Here is a 21,190-nt window from a genome sequence, read left to right as displayed (position 1 = left end):
GGTCATCCTAAAATATCTTTCCAATTTTTACTTATATTGATTTGGAGTGACTATATCCTGAGACGTGCACTTCACATTTTTATAACCTTGCAGAGGGTATTATAAAATTGGACAGATGTTTGTAACGCACAGAAGGAGACGTTTCCGACCCCATAAAGTATATATATTTTTAATTAGCATGAGAAGCTGAGCCGATATAGCCATGTCCGTCTGTCCGTCCGTCCGTCGGTGCGTATGCGTATGCGTTTTACTCAGCCATCTTAAGAGCTATCGGGATGAAATTTTTTTTGGGGGCTTTTTATTACCCCGGTAAGTAATAAAGTATGAAAATCATCAGGATCGGACTAGGATATCATATAGTTCTAGAAGAAACATTTTTGCAGAAATTACTGTATCCCCATGAAATTTGCGAATATGATAGTATTAGATATAAAACCTCAGATCCCAAAATTTGAATCTGATCGGATAAATATAACACAAGTTACAGTCGATATAAATCAGCTCAAGCGCTGCCTACGTCATCATCCAATCAACAGAGCACATGCACACACACACAGACACAACGCTACATGAACTGTATGTGTAAGCGTGCCGTGCTTTGCTTAGGGAATGATGGAAGAAGAAGAAAAACTTGTAGTAAAAAGAGAAATAATGTTTTGTTTGTGTATTGATGAATTGAGTTGCAAGGACTGCAAGGGTATAAAAACTTCGGCATACCCAAAGTTAGCTTCTTTAATATTTTTTCATCTTTTACGTTAAGTAATTAAATGGAAAGATGAACATTTAGTGCTTACTTTAAAGCTTGCAGAAAGGTGAATATATATATATACATATATATATGTAGGGCTGACTTCACTGGACCAAGATAAAATATTTTTGACACCACTTCACTTTTATGTGTCGTAGATTAACATATCTATTTATTAACAAAAGAAAAGAACCGACTTATTTACCTTTTCGTCCAGCAACTCAAGACTCTATCTCCCCTCGATTGTCATTCTATCGATATATGTACATATATTAAACGTATATCGTTATCGGCATTCTTATATCATTAGGGGCTCTCATGCAATTCTAAATATATATTTATATATTCATACATAGATCGCACTCAAAGAGAGATTTAGCGAGGCACTTTACAATTGAATGTTTGTATTCATTACAGCAGTTCCCTCCCCCTGTATACCCTACTACATAGTCGCATCTGATGAACAGGAAGTTTTTTTCAGCTTACTAAATTAAAGCTTAAATTCTGAAATAGAATCAAAGATTTTACAAGTTTGGCCCCATTTCATTTTTAGTAGTTACAAGACTTCTTTGATTTAAGTGGCCAAAAGCAATAGAATATCTAATTTATTGTAAAGTTTCACAATCAACATATGTAATACCAAAACATCTTTAATTTTTCTTCAAAAGTAAACGAAAATGGCAACAATTGCCCTTTCCATGTATTTCAAACCCCTGACGCTTGTTTGCTCTTTTCTTAGAGAGAAAAAGAGAGAAGAGAAAAAGTATGAAATAAATAAGAGAAATTAATCGCTTTTCTTTCGTGGCAGTACAATTGCAACCGGCTTTCCTGCAGTCGTTGTCGCTGCTGTTGTTGTTGCTGGTGGCGTTTTCGCTGCTGTTGTTGTTGCTGCTGCTGCAAAAGTTGCTGCTGCTGGTGGCGTGCGTGCTCCTGCTGTTGTTGCTGCTACCGCTGGGCCGTTGCTTCTGCGGCTACTGCGGCTGCTGCTGTTGTTGTTGTTGTTGCTGCGGCTGCTGCGGCTGCTGCTGTTGTTGTTGTTGTTGCTGCGGCTGCTGCGGCTGCTGCTGTTGTTGTTGTTGTTGCTGCGGCTGCTTAAAATATTGGCAACTATTGCGGCGTGCTGACTAAAAATTGCCATTTGCAGTTTGAAGTTTTCATTCTGGAAGGAAAAAATTAAAGGATTATTTATAAGTATATAATGTACATTTCTATCTATGTATCTATCTTCTAACACAATCAACACATTAAAAAACATACATAAGCCATACAGAAGCAGCGCTACCGGCAGCATTTGAGCAGAGCCGATTTATATTGCCTATAAATTGTGTTCTATTTATCCGATCTAATTAAAATTTCGAGACCTGATGTTTTATGTAAAAAACTATCATATTAGTCAATTTCATAGGGATACTCCAACTATTTTCAACTATTTTCTTCCACAACTATATGGTATAGTGGCCCGAACCTAGAGATTTTCTTACTTGATTTGACCCAGGTAATAAATTTCAGCCCGATAGCTCTTAAGATGGCTGAGTAAAACGCATACGCACCGACGGACAGACGGACAGACGGACATGACTACATCGACTTAGCTTCTCATGATGGTCAAGAATATATACATATACATTATCGGGCGGAAACGTCGCCTTCTTTGCGTTACAAACATTATAATACCCTCTGCAAAGATTCTAAAAACAGCAAACACTTGTCCCTTTTTTGTAGAGAACTACTGAAGAGAATTTACATACTTCAGACAACAACACACACACGCACAAAGAAAAATGCATACATATGTGTTGGCTGAAGTGAATTTTAATTTTGAAATATGTAAATATATTTTTTTTGATTAATTTTATTAATCAAATACTTTTAATAATAACTATTATTAATAATATTAATAATTATGATTATATTTCTAACTTACCATCTTTTTTATTGCGTTTTGGTCCATTTTTCTTTTATTTTTAATTTTTTGTGTTATAGAAACGTCTGGAAGTTTGTTCCTTTGACAGCCGCTGCTCGATTGCCAAGAATCGAATCGAAAAACGAATCATGTTGAAAAAATAATATGAGAGAGACAACAGGGTGACTTTTAAATATAATAGAAGCCAACTGTTAAAGCGCCTCCTTTGGTTAATAATATTTCCAAAAGTTGTTGGGTAAACATTTACTTAAATTAGTCGGGCCGAAAACGCGCTTAAACTACATAAATTTGGTATCAAACGAAAGAGAAAAATTCCAATTCAGGTGCGCCTTTGCGATTTATTATGTAGTTTTTGTGTAATTAACAAAAGAAAAATCAAGTTTTAGCGGGATTATAGCTAAAAGTAGCTATTTCCAACTATAAGAAGCTGTCAAATTTTGAGATAGTTTTGCCAGATGCCAAATTTCGGATACTCGAATACGCGGGCTTTTTGTAAGTTTTGATCGCACTATTCTCAACAAACGAAAATATTGTTGAGTTTACATTATTTCTTGATTTTAGAGAACAAATATAGTTCAGAATACAATATTCGGCTGCCAGGGCGGTCAAACAATAAAAAAATAGCATTTGCCAACACTAAAATCTAGCTTTAGCCGATTTTTTCCCTTTTCAACACTGAAATCTCGAGTAGCTTAAGTAAATATTTACCATTTGTGATTAATGTTTGTTAAATTTTGAACATTTTTCCTATTCTTTTGTTATTTTTTGTTAATTTTTTAAAATTTACCTAATATTTTCTTTTCATAAATATTTTTTAATGTTTTAAAAGAGAAAAATTGCTAAAAGGGAAATTTATTTAGTTATTTCTTTAATAAGATTCGGATCCATGAAATTCTCGGCGCACTGTAAAGCCATGCACTGCTTTATCGTCATCACTTAAGCAGTTTCTGTTAAATAAAACATAGGCCCATACGCTTGGTTTCTTGTTACGCATTTAACAGTGGCCCACCAACGGTCCTGTGGCGCAATGGATAACGCGTCTGACTACGGATCAGAAGATTCCAGGTTCGACTCCTGGCAGGATCGAAGATCTTTTTTTTCAATTTCTTTTTTTTGTAGTCGAATAAAATGTAAAATATAAACAGGTTTTCAATAGCCAAAATTCTTTACAATTTACACAAAATTCTTCAAAACAGCATTTAAAATAATATTAATAAATGATTCACCCAGCTGTAACGATTGGTGCGTGCTTAATTAACGGTCCTGTGGCGCAATGGATAACGCGTCTGACTACGGATCAGAAGATTCCAGGTTCGACTCCTGGCAGGATCGAAGTGAAAGTTTCCTTTTACCAAGATTTATTTTATTATTATTTTTCTAACAATACGAAGGTTAAGGGGCAAGTTAAAACATGTTTAATTTTGTAAAGAAACAAAAAAACAGTATTAGGGCGAATTTTTCAACCACCACATTTTTAATTTCTTAACTTAACTTTTGAATTAAACATTGCCAATTCTGAAGACAACTTGAAATGGTCTTTTACCATTTCAGAGAGTTTTCATGATCTGCTTCTACTTTTTTCTTTTAAAATATTTATTCATTTTCTTTCAATATTTTCTGGATCTTTTGCTATAGTTGCCTTATTTACAAACTGACAAAAAAAAAGTATTTTCGCCCAACGTGGGGCTCGAACCCACGACCCTGAGATTAAGAGTCTCATGCTCTACCGACTGAGCTAGCCGGGCATGTTGCACCTGAGCGCTGATAAACCTGAGCGAATCTGACGCATCTAATATATATCAGATATAGATCTATATAAATATATGTTCCAAACGGTTTTAGTTTTTTGAAACGTTTTTGACAGAAAATCAATAGAAATTCCGGTTTTGTTCTGTATTTGGTGTTCTTAGTTTCGTGTTCATCTCAAAATCAATCGTTTTATTATTGTATCAGTTTTTAGGGTTGCCAAGTGACACAAGCATTTATTGAACATTTTTAAATGTTTCGACATAAAATTGACTCCAATTCGAATTTATATTCAACCAATTCCAATCATAAATTCCACGACGAACTCATTTTTCAAATTTCGGCAACCTTAAAATATAAAAACTCAGGTAAGAAAAAATGGAAATACTATTTTCCCTGCACAATTCTTAAGAATTATTGAACATATAAAATGTATTCCTCAATAGTTAATAATGGAAAGTTGTAATTTGGAATTATATCCCAATAAATTGGTAAATATTTTTTATTATATGAACCATTTGAAACGCAGTAATTTCTGTAAAAATAAAATTAAAACGTTTCCTATTCGATAATCTTTCAAAATCCAAAGAACAAAGTCGATAGTTCCTAAATACGCACTTAAGTTCCTAAGTTTCTATATGTACACTTATAATATTTCAATACTTAATGGGATTAAACATACTCCTGTGCGTCTTTATCAAGGTAAACCCAACAAGGGATTTATGTTTCAAGGATCGTCTGTAGGAATTACTTTTTAAGCCCAAAGAAATCCTAATGATTGCATTTTTTATTCCTAAATAATTGAGAGAAACCACTTGAGAATTTGACAAGTTTTTTGACATTCCGATAAGAAAGGGGATTTTCCATAATAGGCCATTCTACCTATTAATGACTGGGCATTTTCGACTATCACTTAACATAGTATCAATGGCATATCTAAGGACCTAAGGTTAAGACGATTAGATTATGTAGTAAGCCCATAATTATTCCAGACCCCCTTTTTTCAGATTTTTGGTATATAAAGGCAAGTAATTTCCATAGTTGGACATTGAAATCGAAAGAAACATGTTGAAATTTGTGGTACTTCTGTCGCTGGCTGCCTGCGTTTTGGGTGGCACCATCCCTGAGGGTCTCTTGCCCCAATTGGATGGCCGTATTGTTGGTGGCTATGAGACCAGCATTGAGGATCATCCCTACCAAGTTTCGCTGCAACGCAGTGGCTCCCACTTCTGTGGTGGTTCCATCTACAACCACGACATTGTCGTCACCGCCGCCCATTGCCTGCAATCGATTGAGGCTCATGAGTTGAAAGTGCGTGTCGGCTCCACTTACTGGCGTTCCGGTGGCAGTGTACACTCGGTGAAGTCGTTCCGCAATCACGAGGGCTACAATTCCCGTACCATGGTCAACGATATTGCCATCATTCGCATTGAATCCGATTTGAGCTTCCGTTCGAGCATCAAGGCTATTGCCATGGCTGATTCGAATCCCCGTAATGGCGCCACCGCTGTTGTCTCTGGATGGGGTACCACCGAATCGGGTGGCAGTACTATTCCCGATCATCTGTTGGCTGTCGATCTGAAGATTGTCGACCGTGAGGAATGCGCCTCGGGCAAGTTTAGCTATGGTCGCAAGATCAAGGACACCATGATCTGTGCCTATGCCGAACACAAGGATGCCTGCCAGGGTGATTCCGGTGGCCCATTGGTCTCCGGTAGCCGTCTTGTGGGTGTTGTCTCCTGGGGCTATGGATGCGGTGATGTTAGGTACCCAGGTGTCTATGCCGATGTTGCCCATTTCCATGAGTGGATCGAGAAGACCGCCGACGAGTTGTAAACTCTAGCTAGGCCCTTGAAAATTTCTACGAAATAAATTGCATTAATCACAGTCGTTTTTGGTTTGCCACTCGAAAGATAACACAGGCCAAACACTTGGGGGGCCTATATAAAAGCGCAATCGTTCGTTTGGCTTTCAATCAGTTCAGTTCATACGTTTCGACATGTTCAAATTTGTGATCTTGTTGTCAGTCGTGGCCTGCGCCTTTGGTGCTGCCATTCCCGATGGTCTTCTGCCCCAGTTGGATGGCCGCATTGTTGGAGGCACTGCCACCACCATCAGCAGCTTCCCCTGGCAAATCTCTCTGCAGCGTAGTGGCTCCCACTCCTGCGGTGGTTCCATCTACTCTGCCAACATCGTTGTGACTGCTGCTCACTGTCTGCAATCTGTGTCGGCCTCCGTTCTGCAGGTGCGCGCTGGCTCCACCTACTGGAGCTCCGGCGGTGTTGTCTCCAAGGTTGCTGCTTTCAAGAATCACGAGGGCTACAATGCCAATACCATGGTCAACGATATTGCCGTCATCCGTTTGAGCTCTTCCCTCAGCTTGGGCTCTAACATCAAGGCCATTGGACTGGCTACCTACAATCCGGCTAATGGCGCTGCCGCTTCCGTTTCTGGTTGGGGTACTACCTCGTATGGTTCCAGCTCCATTCCCGCCAATCTGCAGTATGTCAATCTGAAGATTGTCAGCCAGGCCCAGTGCGCTTCGTCCACCTATAGCTATGGCAGTCAAATCAAGAGCACCATGATCTGCGCTGCTTCCAGTGGCAAGGATGCTTGCCAAGGTGATTCCGGTGGCCCATTGGTCTCTGGTGGTCTTTTGGTTGGTGTTGTCTCTTGGGGCTATGGCTGTGCCTATGCAGGCTATCCCGGAGTCTATGCCGATGTGGCTGTTCTCCGCTCTTGGGTGGTCAGCACTGCCAACTCGATCTAAGAACTTGATTCAATAATAATAAAATCTTTTGACACCAGCTTAAAAAAAAAGGTTATTCATTATTTCATTTTGTTTAGTTTCTATCGAAGGGAGCTTTTAAATAGATTAGAGTTATCTATGTAAACCTATGCCCTTGTATGCGCTTCTACGGTGCTGCCAACTTGGTTTTGTTTCGTGTTGGTGAGAATTTTCTACAAAAACCAAATACTTTCCTCATGGCTCTTGAGATAATTGCCAAAAAGAGTGAGCCATAAGGAAATCGACTCACTATATGCCTACTAACTTGTCAGAGCTGCCAACTTGTCTTAAAAATTAATCGGTTAAACCCCTTTTTTCATATTTTACTTGATTAAAAAATAAAAACTAACGATTCGATTGGGTTTATAGATAATTTCCAAAGACTGTAATCTTTAGACCTAAACTGTCCCACATTTCAAGATTTTTAGTGCTGCCAACTGCATCTGAAATCGGCAAGTTCATAGTTTTCCCTCATCGAGGAAAGTTTCCAGTTGTAACACTACTTCAAAAGTAAAGAAAAGGATAAGATCCTATGGATCTATCTTAGCGCCAACTTATTGAAATTCCGAAACTTTCCATTCAAAAAACTTGCAATCTAATGCGTAGTAGTAGGGGAATTCACGTAGAGAGAAATCTAGTCTAATCATTTATCAAGTAGCATTCAATTATATGATAAATATTTGTCGAACGTGTAGACCCTTCAATTATTTCAGTTATATTATCTAATCATATATTTAAGAGAATCGCGTGCCCACAATTCCACTTCATCCTGAATTTATTTACCAGATTGACAGACAGAGACGTCATCAGAAAATCAAGATTAATTTACCGCAAAACATATGAATTTGATAAGAATTAAGTGTTCTAGGTAAGAAGAAGTTTTCGAATAGTTAAAAAAGAAGAAAAATTAGGCGTGGGCTGATAAAATTATACAACAAGCGACCTTGCAGTTTTAGATCTACATACATAATATTTTATATTTTTAGGTTTATTACATGGCAAAAGGTTCTTTGGTCGTTAACCTTATTAGATCGATCTAGACTTTGCGATATTTGGGTTTTATTTATCTTAATAAATATGATAAATATTATTATATTATTATACCCAAAAGGTTCCTCCTTTTTAGAATCAACCTTCCTCTGTAGTTAATAAATTTTGAACTATTTCCTTGAGTTTTATTTCATCATAAACCCCAATTATTAGACAAAAAAAGAACGCAAAAAAAAAACAACAACGCACTTATCACAATCTAGGCCCCCTTTATGCCGATGAGCCATCAATATAATCAGACAGATAGAATGACAATATTAGCCATAAATAGCTTTTAAAAGTTTCATATTATACTTCCGAGTTTTGCCCAAAAGTCGTAAAGACAAAAAAGAAATTATCATTCCGTTTGGGTGTCTTTGGCAGATAAGAATTTAAGCAAATAATGTATGAATATTGTTCTACTTTCTTTAGGTAATCTTATATGTGATATATTCTGATCATAAAAGTCAAACAAAATCTAAATTTTCGGAATTTTTCCCTTTTATTGCCCTTTCATTTTAATTTTTATACATTTAATTATTAAGCAACATTGAAACATTTCATTAATTGACCAAGCTTTCTGAGTGAGTCTAATCTTTATCACAAAACAAAAACCCAACAGTTAAATTTTTAAAAAGTTTTTTATCAATGAAATTTAATTGCCATTGGTTCGTGGTATTCAATTGAATCACTCACTAAATATATTATATATTTATTACATATCTTCAAATTGTGAAAGAACTTTAAAAGTCGCTCCCTAAACGTTCTGAATGTAAATCATAAATTTACAAAAAAAAAGTTTGAACGTTAACAGCGAAAATAAAAGCAAAAAAGTTATCTTTCGCCCAACGTGGGGCTCGAACCCACGACCCTGAGATTAAGAGTCTCATGCTCTACCGACTGAGCTAGCCGGGCACTTATTTGGTTGGTGACCAACTGCCTATTCAGAGATCAGAGCGTAAATCTGAAACAAAAGCTTTCAGAAGCTTGCATACAGCTATTGAAGACAATTACCAGCTCCACGGCTAAAGCTCAAGTTTATATTTTGATCTGTTGGGGCTACACGGTCCTGTGGCGCAATGGATAACGCGTCTGACTACGGATCAGAAGATTCCAGGTTCGACTCCTGGCAGGATCGAAAATTAATTTTTTGTTTGTCTTTTTTTAATTAATTTTTAGGAAGGGAAAACTATTAAGCATTAATTAAATTTAGTTTTTCTTTAATTTTTTGAAACTGCTTAGAACAGATCTTAAACTGCTTGCAGTAGTTTTCAGATTGGCTGCGCTGATAACATGTGGTCCTGTGGCGCAATGGATAACGCGTCTGACTACGGATCAGAAGATTCCAGGTTCGACTCCTGGCAGGATCGAATATACATTTTTTTTATCATGTTTCATTCTTCTATTATGGATTCCCATATACATACTAGCTAACGAAATTACTTTTTCTGAATGCTTGTAAAAATTTATATGCTTTGTCTAAATCTGTTACAGAAACTTGATAACTTTTTACTGTTATGCAAATAAGTCCTTGAATTGATATCATTTGGTATTCACCTTAAATATCCTTGGCGTGCAATTGCACCCTCGTTTTCCCGCAGCTTCTGTTTGAAAGTTTTCTCCTGTTTAGCATAAGTGCAACATAATCCACAGTCAAACATTCGTTTGTATCCCCATGATGATGCCACTTGATTTGCTTTTGCCATTGACTTACTCCAAATCGCCCACTTGCTCTCCAACCCCTTGCAAAAAGAGATTGGTTTGAAAATGTAAAAGTAAGTTGCTTTCATCCCACAAAATATATGAACATATATATTTTTTTTATCGTCATTGACATTTGACTCAATTCACATACATTTACATTTTTCAAATTCACAGATAAAACTCGGTATTTAATTGTTTGATTTAGTTACCATATTCAAAAGATACTATTGTGTATTCATATAAAAAATTGCAGAAAATGTAAAAAAAAAACTAATTTCGATCCTGCCAGGAGTCGAACCTGGAATCTTCTGATCCGTAGTCAGACGCGTTATCCATTGCGCCACAGGACCGTGTTGTGTGTCGGTTGGTTTAAGCTCTTTACTAATGACAAGCTTTACTAATGACAAGCTTTTTCATGAAACATTATTATCGACATATCGCCAAAAAGCAGTTTACCAAGCAGTGCATTAACATTGCTGTAACATTTAATTGAAGCAAATGAAAATGTTTGTTTCATAATGTATATAAAATAATAGTTTAAAATTTGATTATGTTTTAGTTGCTTAACACAATTTTTAAACAATTTTAAAGTAAATTTTAGATAATTTATTCACAAACTTGTCAATCAATTTGAAAGACAAAGCATTTGCTTACTATTTTGACATTTAAAATGTACATAAAAGTTTCAAAATATGTATTTTAATAATTCTTTTATAAATATTAAACAAATATTTCAAATATTACAAATTGGGATACAGTTGGAACTATATTTATAAACAAAATTTTAATCAAAATGTTGCATATTTATTGTTATTTAAAACGTCAAAGTTTTTCAAAATTATCAACAATTTATAAAGAAGTTTGAACAAATAAACAAATTTAGCAAATTATTTGTTGAAGAACATTTTTTACATCATTTATCATAGTTGACATTTTTGTAAAAGTCGTAACAAAGTTTTTGAATTTTAAAAATTATTTAAAAATTTTAATATACATATTGTATATATTCTTAAACTTTTAACAGTTCTTTGAAAAATTTTTCAATCTTAATATTAACGAAAAAAGTTCTCAAAAATGTTGTAAATCATTTTTTTGTTTAATTAAAATATTTTTTATGCCGTTTATTTGCCACAAACATTTCGTGTTTCTTCGGTTCTATTCCCCATCCCTCTCGCCCTTCCAGCAGCTTGAAATTGCAACTCTCATTCTCTGGCAAACGCTGCCGCTGCTGCTGCTGCAATCGCTCCTCTCCCAACCACCCACAAGCAAACATTTCGCTCACTCACAATCAGAGACAACTGCAACAAGCAGCAGCAACACTTCTCAGTGTCTCGCAGAGTTTCGCAGTGTGCAGACGCAGAGGCGCTACGGAAAGCTCCAATCGAAAACGAAAAGCAAAAAAAAAAAAACACTACCAAACCAAACAAAAAAAAAAGAAGCAAATTTAATAAGAAGAATCTCTGGTGAAACAAATTCGAAATATATAATATACTAAAGAAAAAAAAAGAAATATAAAGAGAAAAGTAAACGAGAATTTTAATTGTTAATAACAAAACGCAATATAAGAAGAAGCAGAAGCAGTTGAAAGATTAACAAGAAGAAGAAGAAGAAGGTGCTTATGTGTCAGTGTTGTTGTTGTTGTTGTTGCTGTTGTTCTTGTTGTATCTCTGTTTGTTTTGTTGTGTCGCGTTGTGCTCTCCATGCATGAGTATCTGTGTGTGTTTGTGTGTGTGCGAGTGTAAATATTTTTAAATATTTTTCTCAATTGTTTCTTAGTGTGTTTTTATTCTGGAATCCGGTAAGTTGCAATTAAATCCACCAAAAAAAAAAGCAAACTCCCTCCCAAAAAACTCTCCTACTTGTTCTCCTCCCACGTTCTTTTAGTCACTTGTTTTTTTTTTGTTTTCATCGTCTTGTTCTTTGGCGTTTCTCCACATTTACATACATATATACAACTGTTTGTGTGTGTGTGTGTTTGCCATTCTCTCATTGTATCGCACTCTCTCGCTCACTCTGTCTTCTTCCGTTCATTCTCCAACGGCTCCAACGGCTCAATTTCTCTCCCCCGCTCTGGGAGCTCTGCTTTGGCTCGAGCTCTGGCTCTGCCTCTGTCTCTGGCTCTTATGTGTGTTTGTAGGCCTTCACATGCCAAAAAAAAAATACAACAACTACTACTACTACAACTCGCTATTAACTTGTTCTCTATTTTTCTCCCTCTCTCTGTCCCTGTCTCTTTCCTCTTTTGGTTTTCTCTTTCTCATCAACTAGTTTCTACTTTTGTTCGAGACTTCATTTCCACTTCACTAAAGGGGGAAAAAAATGGCATATACAAGTACATAAGTCTATGTATATATATATATACATTTGTATCTATATAATCCAATAAAATTGCAGACTTCCTTTTTACCACGAAATTCTCAACAAATTATACAAATATTGCTCTAGTTTTGAAAGTAAAGCCTCAACCGATTTCAAATTGCAATTTGCAAATCTAGAGAGATTATAGAATTATATTCCAAAAGGTTTGTGAATGGTCTAAATATAACAAAAATTTTTGTGTATTTTAGTCGACTAATGATTCATTTAACGAATTTTGATTAGTTAATGAATTTTTATCTAAACGTCTGCCTTAGTTATTTTCAATATCCTTTAATTTAATCACGTGACTGTGATAGAACAACGTTATATACATTTTCCACCCCACCTCATTCAAATTCTGATATTGGATATAAAATTTTGATATTGAAAAATTCTTTAAGTTAAAATGTAACTGAATATGTGTAGAAATTCTAATGGAAAATATTTAAAATTTAAAAAGTATTTCAAGAAATACTTTAAATTTTGTATCGTAATGTTAAAAATAGTGCTGGAAATATTCAAGTTCTCCAGGGCACTTAAAAATTATATTTTAAAAAGTTTTCATTGATATTTTTCCTACTTTAGTAGGGAAGAAAGACATGTAAGGATGCTAAAGCCAAAGCATTTGAAATTTTTGGCTAAAAATTTATAACATTTTATATTTAAAACATTGAATTTTGAAATCTTTAGTCAAATATAACGGCGCAGTTTTGAATATTATATAAAGTTCTATAGGCTATAGCCTATAGCTTTTATTGACCAATTTCATCCAAATCATGATTTCACACGTTTGAAGTACCCTTAGTTAGTTTCGGTCTGTTAGGTTTTTGATCTAAATCTTTATGTATGTACATATATTATAAATTTCGCATTTCTATTTGGATGTAATATATTTGACTTGAAATGTTTTACTAAAATTAATTTTTCTTGTGTTTTTTATTTATTCTTCATGTCAAATGCATATATGTATAATATTAAGACGATTTTGCTTTAATTTTGAAGGATTATTAAAATTAATTCATGTTTAAAAGTTTACTTTAATTTGTAGAAAATTTAATCAATAGGCGATGTTTAATTTTGTCACTTGTGTTAGTTTTCAAATTGATGGAACAAATAAATATTGAAAATAAAGTAGATTACAAATTTTTCAAGGGCATCGAAGCGTTTCGGTTTTGCTTAACAATTGATTGCCAAAAACTGAAATTAGTTGACTAGTTTATCGGGTAATTAGCCTTTCGTTTAAGAATATTTTATTCTAAAATTTCAAATTAAACAAAAGTATGTATCTTTTTTTAAAAATTTTAAATTATATTTTATATATAAATGATATTAATCTCTATTAGAATCGTTTCCAAATGCCTCAACAAATATTTGACAAAAGAATAATTTTAATTCATTTTTGCATTTCATTCATAAACAAAACATATGAAACAATTAAAATGTTTAATAGTAACCCAAACTACTACTTACACACTTTTATTTAGGGACAGATCTTTAGAAGTAAGCATATGTACATACATACATACATATATAGTATTTAATATATTTTTTCGCTCTACAAAGACATATATTTTATATACACATTTTTTATAATTTTTTAACTCATTTCCTTTAAAGAGTTTTGTTTTTTGCAAAATTCTCAACTAAATTAAACTAAATTAACAATATGTACACACTTAATTCCCAAATGTTAACCAATATCTGTAGTTAACTTTAATTTTCATTCTTCAAATGCCCTTGCTTAGAAATACATACATAGATACATTTATCGTAAGGATTAACTATAGTTCTCTCTTTTATTCTGAACTTGAATCTATGCAGACCCATTAACCTGCACATTGCCCAAACTGGTCTACGACTTAACTAGGTGTGTTTGTATGTGTATGTGTGTGTGTGTGTGTCCCTTTTTTTTTGGATCTCTGCACAAGTTAATCGGTTTCGGTCTCATCCCATTTCATTGCATCCCATCCCATCTCATTCCCAATCCCATTCCCATTCCCATTGAAAGCGAAAATAGAGCAAAGCGAAAAAAAACTTATATTGTATATACTCCATGTAGAGGGCTGCTGTCTGAAAAACGTATCTTGTAGATACATATCTAAAAAAGTGCCACATAGAATGCAGTAGAACCAGACACAAGTAACTAAATATAAAGCACATATAAACACACACACAGATATATACATAGATGAATGTGCATGTGTGTGTGTGTGTGTGTGTGTGTCTTATACATAAGCTGCACCGCCGCTTGCAATTTCATTTTCATTGCAACTTCATGCCCCTGACATCGGGCGGACCCAAAAGAGTCAGCAGGCGCTCTCTCGCTCTCTCTCTCTACTTGTCTCTCTTTCTGCTCGTTTTCTACGCTCATTCTTGTAAAAATTGCAAGTTGCTGCTTGCTTGCTGCCGGCAATGACGGCCTATTGAAGTTCTGTGCTGTGCCTATCTCCCCCACCAGGCCTCTCTCTCTCTCTCTCTTGCTTCCTTTCTTGCTCTCTATTCCCCCATCTTCACTCGCTGCACTCGGCCATGCATGCACAAGTTGTGCGAGTGTACAAAGAGAAACAGTGAGAGAGAGAGAGGGTGTGTGAGAGGGCAGGAGGGGGTGGAAGGCATGGGGCTTACTGTTGTTCTGCTGCATGCATTGTATTTGTATTTGTATTCGTATTATTTGCCCTAACCTACACCACAGAAAACTTATTGCGTCGGTTCAGACGATTCGTATCATTGCAAATTTTTTGCATACCCTTCATGGTTAGGGTTGAAGGGTTAAAGTGTTGTGGGTAGAAAGAAGTCTTTATGTCTATGTTATATCAGCCACAAGAACATGAGACTATTGAGATACTTTATGATCATAGAGACTAAAAGCGTAATACAAAAAAAGAGCAACAAAATAGACCTTTTTGGTTAACCTTATTCTTCGCAAAAATTTTAGCCCTGTAGAACACTAAAACTGAAAGACGATTACTCAAAATAGTTTTAAAGCTTATAATATTTGAAAATTTAGCTACGCCCCTTCGCCTGCAAAGCTATAAAACTCTAATAATAGTTTAAGTATCAGATTTTTATTTAAAACACTTTAAAATTTAATCAACACTCAAAAGTCTACCAAATATCATCAAAATCCGAATATTAATAGACTAATTATACGTAAACTTGTCTTTTTCAAAGGATATCAAGCGCCAAAGTGCTCGTGAGTGAGAGAGATGGCATCAATTGCGAAAAAAATATACATAAGTAGAATTAGTTTTATCTGATTTTATTGGATTATTTAAAACAAAACTTCAGTTTAAATTTTGTTTTTAGATTTATGCTCTTAATTTAGTTTGTGATTCTTTTTGTAGTAGAGCTATTTCATTTCTTAAAGTTTTTATGTTATGTTAATGGCGGTTTCTATCACATTTTATCTCGCTTAGTAAAGTTTTTTTATACAATTGTTCCTTGTTGTACTTCTCAATTCGAAATAGGGTATACCCAGGGCGGCACAATGAAAATTTCACTTAACTTCTTAAAGAAAAGAAAATTTTCAGTGAAATATTTTCTTTTTATTTCTTTTTAACTTATATTGCGTCTAAAAATAAAACAACAACAATTAGGTAAAACTTCCTTTTCCTGTTTGAGAGCGAGAGAACAAAAATATACGAGGCAAAAAATTTACTTCTGCGCCCAACGTGGGGCTCGAACCCACGACCCTGAGATTAAGAGTCTCATGCTCTACCGACTGAGCTAGCCGGGCTTGATGCTTTTGGCTGGCCAGAAGGCTAGGTTCCTCTCCGTGCCTGTTAGCGTGTGTGTGTGTGTGTGTGTGTACACGTGGCAAGGCGAAGGCAAAAGGCAAGGCATTGATTTATTTTTAACTTTGTCTAGACACAGCAGCTCCCCTCTGTGGCTATATCGCTCTCTCTGTTTCTTGCCTTCTCTTTTTGTTCCTGTCTGTGGGTGGCGGGGATGACCCCCTCTATTGTCTTGGTTTGGCGCATTTTACTGCTTCCTAATGGAAATGATGTATAAAATTACGCGCGGGCCTCTTGGTCCCTCTATCTCAGACAAAAGTGTAGGGGGAGTAGTAAATTGCTATAAAATATTAAAACGAAACAATGTGCGAAAGGAAACAAAACAAAATACATGCAACAAAAACGGTAAGAAGAAGAGGAAGTGCTGCCAGAGGGGCGAACTGTCTAGGGTCGGGGGTCGGAGTGGGAGCCGTGGGATCCGTTCAACACAACAACCAGCAATGAGGGCGACACACAGAGAGACAGAAAAAGAGAAAGAGAGGAAGAGATAATCAGCCTGGCAGACGGTTTATGTGGCTCTACAATTTACCAAGCAAGGCACATTGGTTCCCTCGAAGTCTCAACGATTCATTCATTAAAAGGAAAGCCCCTCCAGGGGCAAACTTTCATGACAAAGCCCAACGATTTTCACACATTTTCACTTCATTCTCATGTAAGCCTTATTATATAGTCGAGTGATTCTGATAAGTATCAAAAAAGGAAGTTCCTTTAATTCCGATAATCTTTTCGTTTTAAATGGTAGCAGAAAAGCTTTCATACTGATCCTACATATCTAGGACTTTATTTAATTCATATGTTTAATACAAATACATTTCAAAGGGTTTATTAATTGATAAAAACTAAAAAAATTGTTGCACAGTTTGGTTTAAACCTTTTTACTTTCACTTTTTAGATGTGAAATGGTCAGTTAAGACGAAATCGGAAAATAAATTAATTCCGATTTCTTTTAAACTGATCCATTTTATAGGGATACTCTGTAAGTCTTTTAACAATTTCTGTTTGATTTCTTACACTTCAATGGCTTTTGATTTCCACTTTGAAATTAGAAATGTTTATTAACTTCTTAACTTATAAACAATTTAAGCCCAGTTTCTATCAATTTCCTTATCAATTACAGAACATCGATCATAATACTTGGAAACTTCTGTATATCGAACTGTTTCACTTTATCTGTCTCTCATTCACTAAATTTCAAAATAATTTCTAGTAAAACGCATTTCGTTCTATGTCCAAATTTAAAATCTTTAAGAATTTTGTTTTCTTTCTGGTTTTTTCCTCACATTTTTCATATGTTTCTATGTATATATTTGTTCATTCATTATATGTGAAAAAAAAACGTAAAAAAAAAATAAAGGAAAACAAGAAGCAAAGCTTATTTGTGCAGACAAATTGTTTATGTTGTCGGCGGCGGCGACTGAAACCTACCCCACCATGCCATGCCCCTCTCTCTCTCACTCTCATTATCTCTAACCACCCTCAACATTATGCTCAACTCATTGCGTATGCCACTGGCAGTGTCTGCCACAGACAAGGCCAAATAAGTTGGGGTAGGTTCCTGTTCCGAGAATAAAACAAACAACAAATCGTTGATTAAAATAAGCAAAGAAGAAAAAAAGACCAAAAACAAGGGAAGCTGCAAGTGGCAAGCAGAGCAAAAGAATGTCGCGCACAAAAAAAAAGAAACCAAAAAGTTATTTTTCGCCCAACGTGGGGCTCGAACCCACGACCCTGAGATTAAGAGTCTCATGCTCTACCGACTGAGCTAGCCGGGCTGTTGGCAATGTTCTGTCAGAAATCAAACATCAAAGGCGAGCGTAGGGAAATTGACTAAGGATCCGAAATAGATCCTCATTCTCAAGTTTATTATTTATTAAAATTACATTGAAAATTTTGTAAATAGATTAGGCCATTTAAATGTGGCAATGAATTATTAGCCACGTTAAGCTGAGGGAGTCTATTCATTGGGTTAAATGTTTAACATTTATATTTGGAAATTTATTAAGGAATTTAAAATGACTTTGTTGAGCATTGTAAAAGCAATTTGCTTGCCATTTTTACAGATTTAAACTTTCAATTTCAATAATTAATTCTTGCCTCTTCTTATTCATTCATAGAGTTGAAAACTAATTTAAATGAAATTTGTTTGTAAAACGTTCAGGACTTTGAATATATTTTTAAAGATCAGCTAAAATCGATACAGAGATTAAATTTAAGCTTGACAAAGGATCATCTACGATGAGTTAAAAACTATTTACAGATTTTTAAATATGGATAAGTGAAAAAACTATTAATGAAAATTGAGAAAAATGTGTAATTACACATTACATAATTATGTACACATAAAATTTTAATAGTCGCTTATATGTACATATGTATATGTTTAAATATAAGTAGAATCGGAAAATACCTACGTAGCTAAAACTAAACAGGAAAAAAAATAAAAATTAAACCGACTAGTTTTCTATTCACTTTTCAGGATTTTTCCATCCTTTTCATTACTTGTCATACACATCTTCATAATAATAACCATCTTTAAAGACCTCAACGAATTAGTATTTGCTAATATTATTTAATTAATTAATATTTAACGCAATGTAAGCGTACTTCATGTCCTTAAAACACATTGATAATGAATCCTTATTTGTACATTATCTGAATGAAATCTGAAAAACTTATTGAAATAGATGATCACTTAAATACTTCTATACTTTTCGATATAGATCTCTACATATTCCCCGATCTTAAATCCTTACGGTAAATTTATTCCCTTCACTTGAGAATTATAAGCCCGGCTAGCTCAGTCGGTAGAGCATGAGACTCTTAATCTCAGGGTCGTGGGTTCGAGCCCCACGTTGGGCGGCATTTTTTTTTATATTAAAACAAATTTAAAATTTTCCAAACGAAACATAAACCTTGACAGTGATTGCAGTTTGCGTTGCTTACAACGCCTTCGCATTGTTTCAAATTCTAATAAACAAAGTCAATAAACCTTGCCTTCCTCCACACACACACACACACACACAAACATAAAATGAACTAAAAACAATAGACGACTCGTCTATTAACTTGGTGTGAGTGGGAGAGGGGAGCTGTATACTATTTAGATATTTCCATATATTGAATTCAAAATGCTTAGCTAATCAGCGCGCCTAGACCCAGAAACGACAATACAAAGAAAAGCACGTTTGGAAAATGCAAAAAAACACACACCAAATTATATGCATAACTCGTCGGCAGTTCCAAGTCCCAACGACAGCAACAAAAATAACAATAATAATAGCAAACGAAAAAAAAAAACAACATGAGAAGGCAGCGGTTTTTGCTTTTTGTTGTTGTTGTTTTTGTTTGTCAGGCAAATCAAATGAAACGAGGCGAATGACTGAACTTAACCTTAAAATAAAACACACAGCCAAACACATTCATGGCGCAGCGCATACCTAGTTAGTGTATATTATATGGTTTCCTATATTGGGGTCTCTCGACTATATAAAATGCGGTTAATGCACTGCTATCAAAGCTAAAAAAATAACAACAATTTGTGCAAAAAACAAAAAACACAACGAGTAAGGGCTATATAGATACCCTTTATAATGTTGACGTAACTCATCAACGATCTTCAGTTGAGAATTAACTCTATATCTTGGCATATAGGCAACCCTAAGAGGTTTTAAAGTTGCCAGATGGACAAATAGTTAGATAAACTATATGTTTATAGTAGTCTCTGACTTTTGAGACTTTTGAAATAAACATTTGTAAAATATTTTAAGGAAATAGTCAAAAAATAACACTCATCGTTCAAATCGTAGTTGTTATACAATTCCTCTATTCGTTATTTACATCTTATGGTATCTAAATCCCAAACTTTCCATATACAAAATGTCATGAGTCTCATTTATTGTTGGTATTCTATTAAGCTAGGCTTTAATGTTTTAAGAAATTTGATGGCTAGGCAACTTTTTGTTGATCTTTAGTTAAATGAAACGTATAGGAAACTCTACTTGTTATTGGGGTTGCCAGATTGTCAATAGTGATGCATTTAATGAATTATTTGCAATGTTTTTAATCCTTTACTTTGGTTATTCAAATTTGAATGTTTCAATATTATATTATGTAAATAATATTAGCATTATAATAAGGGTATCCCTATAATGCACTCAATATTATCTTAAAAGTTTTCATTACTTTGGAAAACTCTTCAAAAATTTACATACTTTATAAGCTTTCAGGAACTTCTTCCCAAAGTCATAATTTATAGATAAGAAAAAATGGTTTCTTCCATCAGTTTTCAATGTTTCTAGTATGGCCAACTGTAACTTTAAAGTACAGGGTACAAGTCAATGTAAATGCAAACATTGCACATTTTTTGTTATTCATTTTTGTTTGACGTCTTCGAACGGCATATTATGGAAATATTGTGAATACTTTTTAGCAGTTGAAAACACTCATACTCCACACACACACACACACACACACACACATACACAGCCAGGACACACAAAAAGGTCTGTCGGGGGCATAAATAATTGATATCAGAGACTAGCATCATCATCATCGCATTGCAAGCAGGAAACAGTTTTGCCCCCCGGCCTTTTTAGAATTCAACTCCTCCCCTATTCTGTCTGTCTGTCTATCTATCTGTGTCTCACTGTGTGACTAGCGCCCTGGGTCGGGGTCTCGGTCTCGGTCTGAGGTTTCGGTCTGAGGGTAGCCCATTAAAACTGCAAGCAAAAAACCTGAAATGCAGTTGGTAAGAGACCAACACAAAAAAAAACTAAAAAGAGTCGCTCTACAAGTTTTCTGTAACAAAGTGACCTTGGATGTATATCGTTGGACGCATTCGCTCTCTCTCTTCGGTCAAGTGGTTACATACACACCAAAAAAAAAAAAAAAAAGTTGAAATACGAAAAATGCAAAAAAGTTACTCTGCGCCCCCGGGTGGACTCGAACCACCAACCTTTCGGTTAACAGCCGAACGCGCTAACCGATTGCGCCACGGAGGCTGCTTGTGAACTGAGAGTCAGAAGCTCTAGTTGTGTTTGAGACGATGTATAGACAATTCTTTACAGAATTCTAATTTTAAAAAAAATTGGATAAAGATT

The 21,190-nt window shown here is 34.9% G+C and overlaps 2 protein-coding genes and 11 non-coding genes across 13 annotated transcripts; 7 read left to right on the top strand and 6 right to left on the bottom strand.

The window, feature by feature from the left end:
• Positions 1-3,685: 3,685 nt before the first annotated feature.
• Positions 3,686-3,758, top strand: Trnar-acg. Its single transcript has one exon. It is a non-coding gene; the product is annotated as a tRNA-Arg (tRNA).
• A 173-nt stretch (positions 3,759-3,931) lies between these two features.
• Positions 3,932-4,004, top strand: Trnar-acg. Its single transcript has one exon. It is a non-coding gene; the product is annotated as a tRNA-Arg (tRNA).
• Positions 4,005-4,344: 340 nt separating this feature from the next.
• On the bottom strand, positions 4,345-4,417 carry Trnak-cuu. The gene has a single exon. It is a non-coding gene; the product is annotated as a tRNA-Lys (tRNA).
• Positions 4,418-5,477: 1,060 nt separating this feature from the next.
• LOC6640084 (trypsin epsilon) lies at positions 5,478-6,305 on the top strand. Its single transcript, XM_002063559.4, has one exon. It carries the CDS (start codon positions 5,484-5,486, stop codon positions 6,252-6,254), a length of 771 nt encoding a protein of 256 aa, XP_002063595.1. The 5' UTR covers positions 5,478-5,483; the 3' UTR covers positions 6,255-6,305.
• Positions 6,306-6,382: 77 nt separating this feature from the next.
• On the top strand, positions 6,383-7,238 carry LOC6640085 (trypsin alpha). The gene has a single exon (XM_002063560.4). It carries the CDS (start codon positions 6,418-6,420, stop codon positions 7,186-7,188), a length of 771 nt encoding a protein of 256 aa, XP_002063596.1. The 5' UTR covers positions 6,383-6,417; the 3' UTR covers positions 7,189-7,238.
• A 1,839-nt stretch (positions 7,239-9,077) lies between these two features.
• Trnak-cuu lies at positions 9,078-9,150 on the bottom strand. Its single transcript has one exon. It is a non-coding gene; the product is annotated as a tRNA-Lys (tRNA).
• Positions 9,151-9,300: 150 nt separating this feature from the next.
• Trnar-acg lies at positions 9,301-9,373 on the top strand. The gene has a single exon. It is a non-coding gene; the product is annotated as a tRNA-Arg (tRNA).
• Positions 9,374-9,532: 159 nt separating this feature from the next.
• Positions 9,533-9,605, top strand: Trnar-acg. The gene has a single exon. It is a non-coding gene; the product is annotated as a tRNA-Arg (tRNA).
• Positions 9,606-10,216: 611 nt separating this feature from the next.
• On the bottom strand, positions 10,217-10,289 carry Trnar-acg. Its single transcript has one exon. It is a non-coding gene; the product is annotated as a tRNA-Arg (tRNA).
• A 5,671-nt stretch (positions 10,290-15,960) lies between these two features.
• Positions 15,961-16,033, bottom strand: Trnak-cuu. Its single transcript has one exon. It is a non-coding gene; the product is annotated as a tRNA-Lys (tRNA).
• A 1,757-nt stretch (positions 16,034-17,790) lies between these two features.
• Trnak-cuu lies at positions 17,791-17,863 on the bottom strand. The gene has a single exon. It is a non-coding gene; the product is annotated as a tRNA-Lys (tRNA).
• A 1,014-nt stretch (positions 17,864-18,877) lies between these two features.
• On the top strand, positions 18,878-18,950 carry Trnak-cuu. Its single transcript has one exon. It is a non-coding gene; the product is annotated as a tRNA-Lys (tRNA).
• Positions 18,951-21,017: 2,067 nt separating this feature from the next.
• On the bottom strand, positions 21,018-21,091 carry Trnan-guu. Its single transcript has one exon. It is a non-coding gene; the product is annotated as a tRNA-Asn (tRNA).
• Positions 21,092-21,190: the final 99 nt, after the last annotated feature.

This window comes from Drosophila willistoni, assembly GCF_018902025.1.
Source record: "Drosophila willistoni isolate 14030-0811.24 chromosome 2L unlocalized genomic scaffold, UCI_dwil_1.1 Seg196, whole genome shotgun sequence".
Classification (NCBI taxonomy): domain Eukaryota; kingdom Metazoa; phylum Arthropoda; class Insecta; order Diptera; family Drosophilidae; genus Drosophila; species Drosophila willistoni.
Note: the sequence above shows the minus strand (reverse complement) of the source record. Positions and strands in the feature narration are given on the sequence as shown.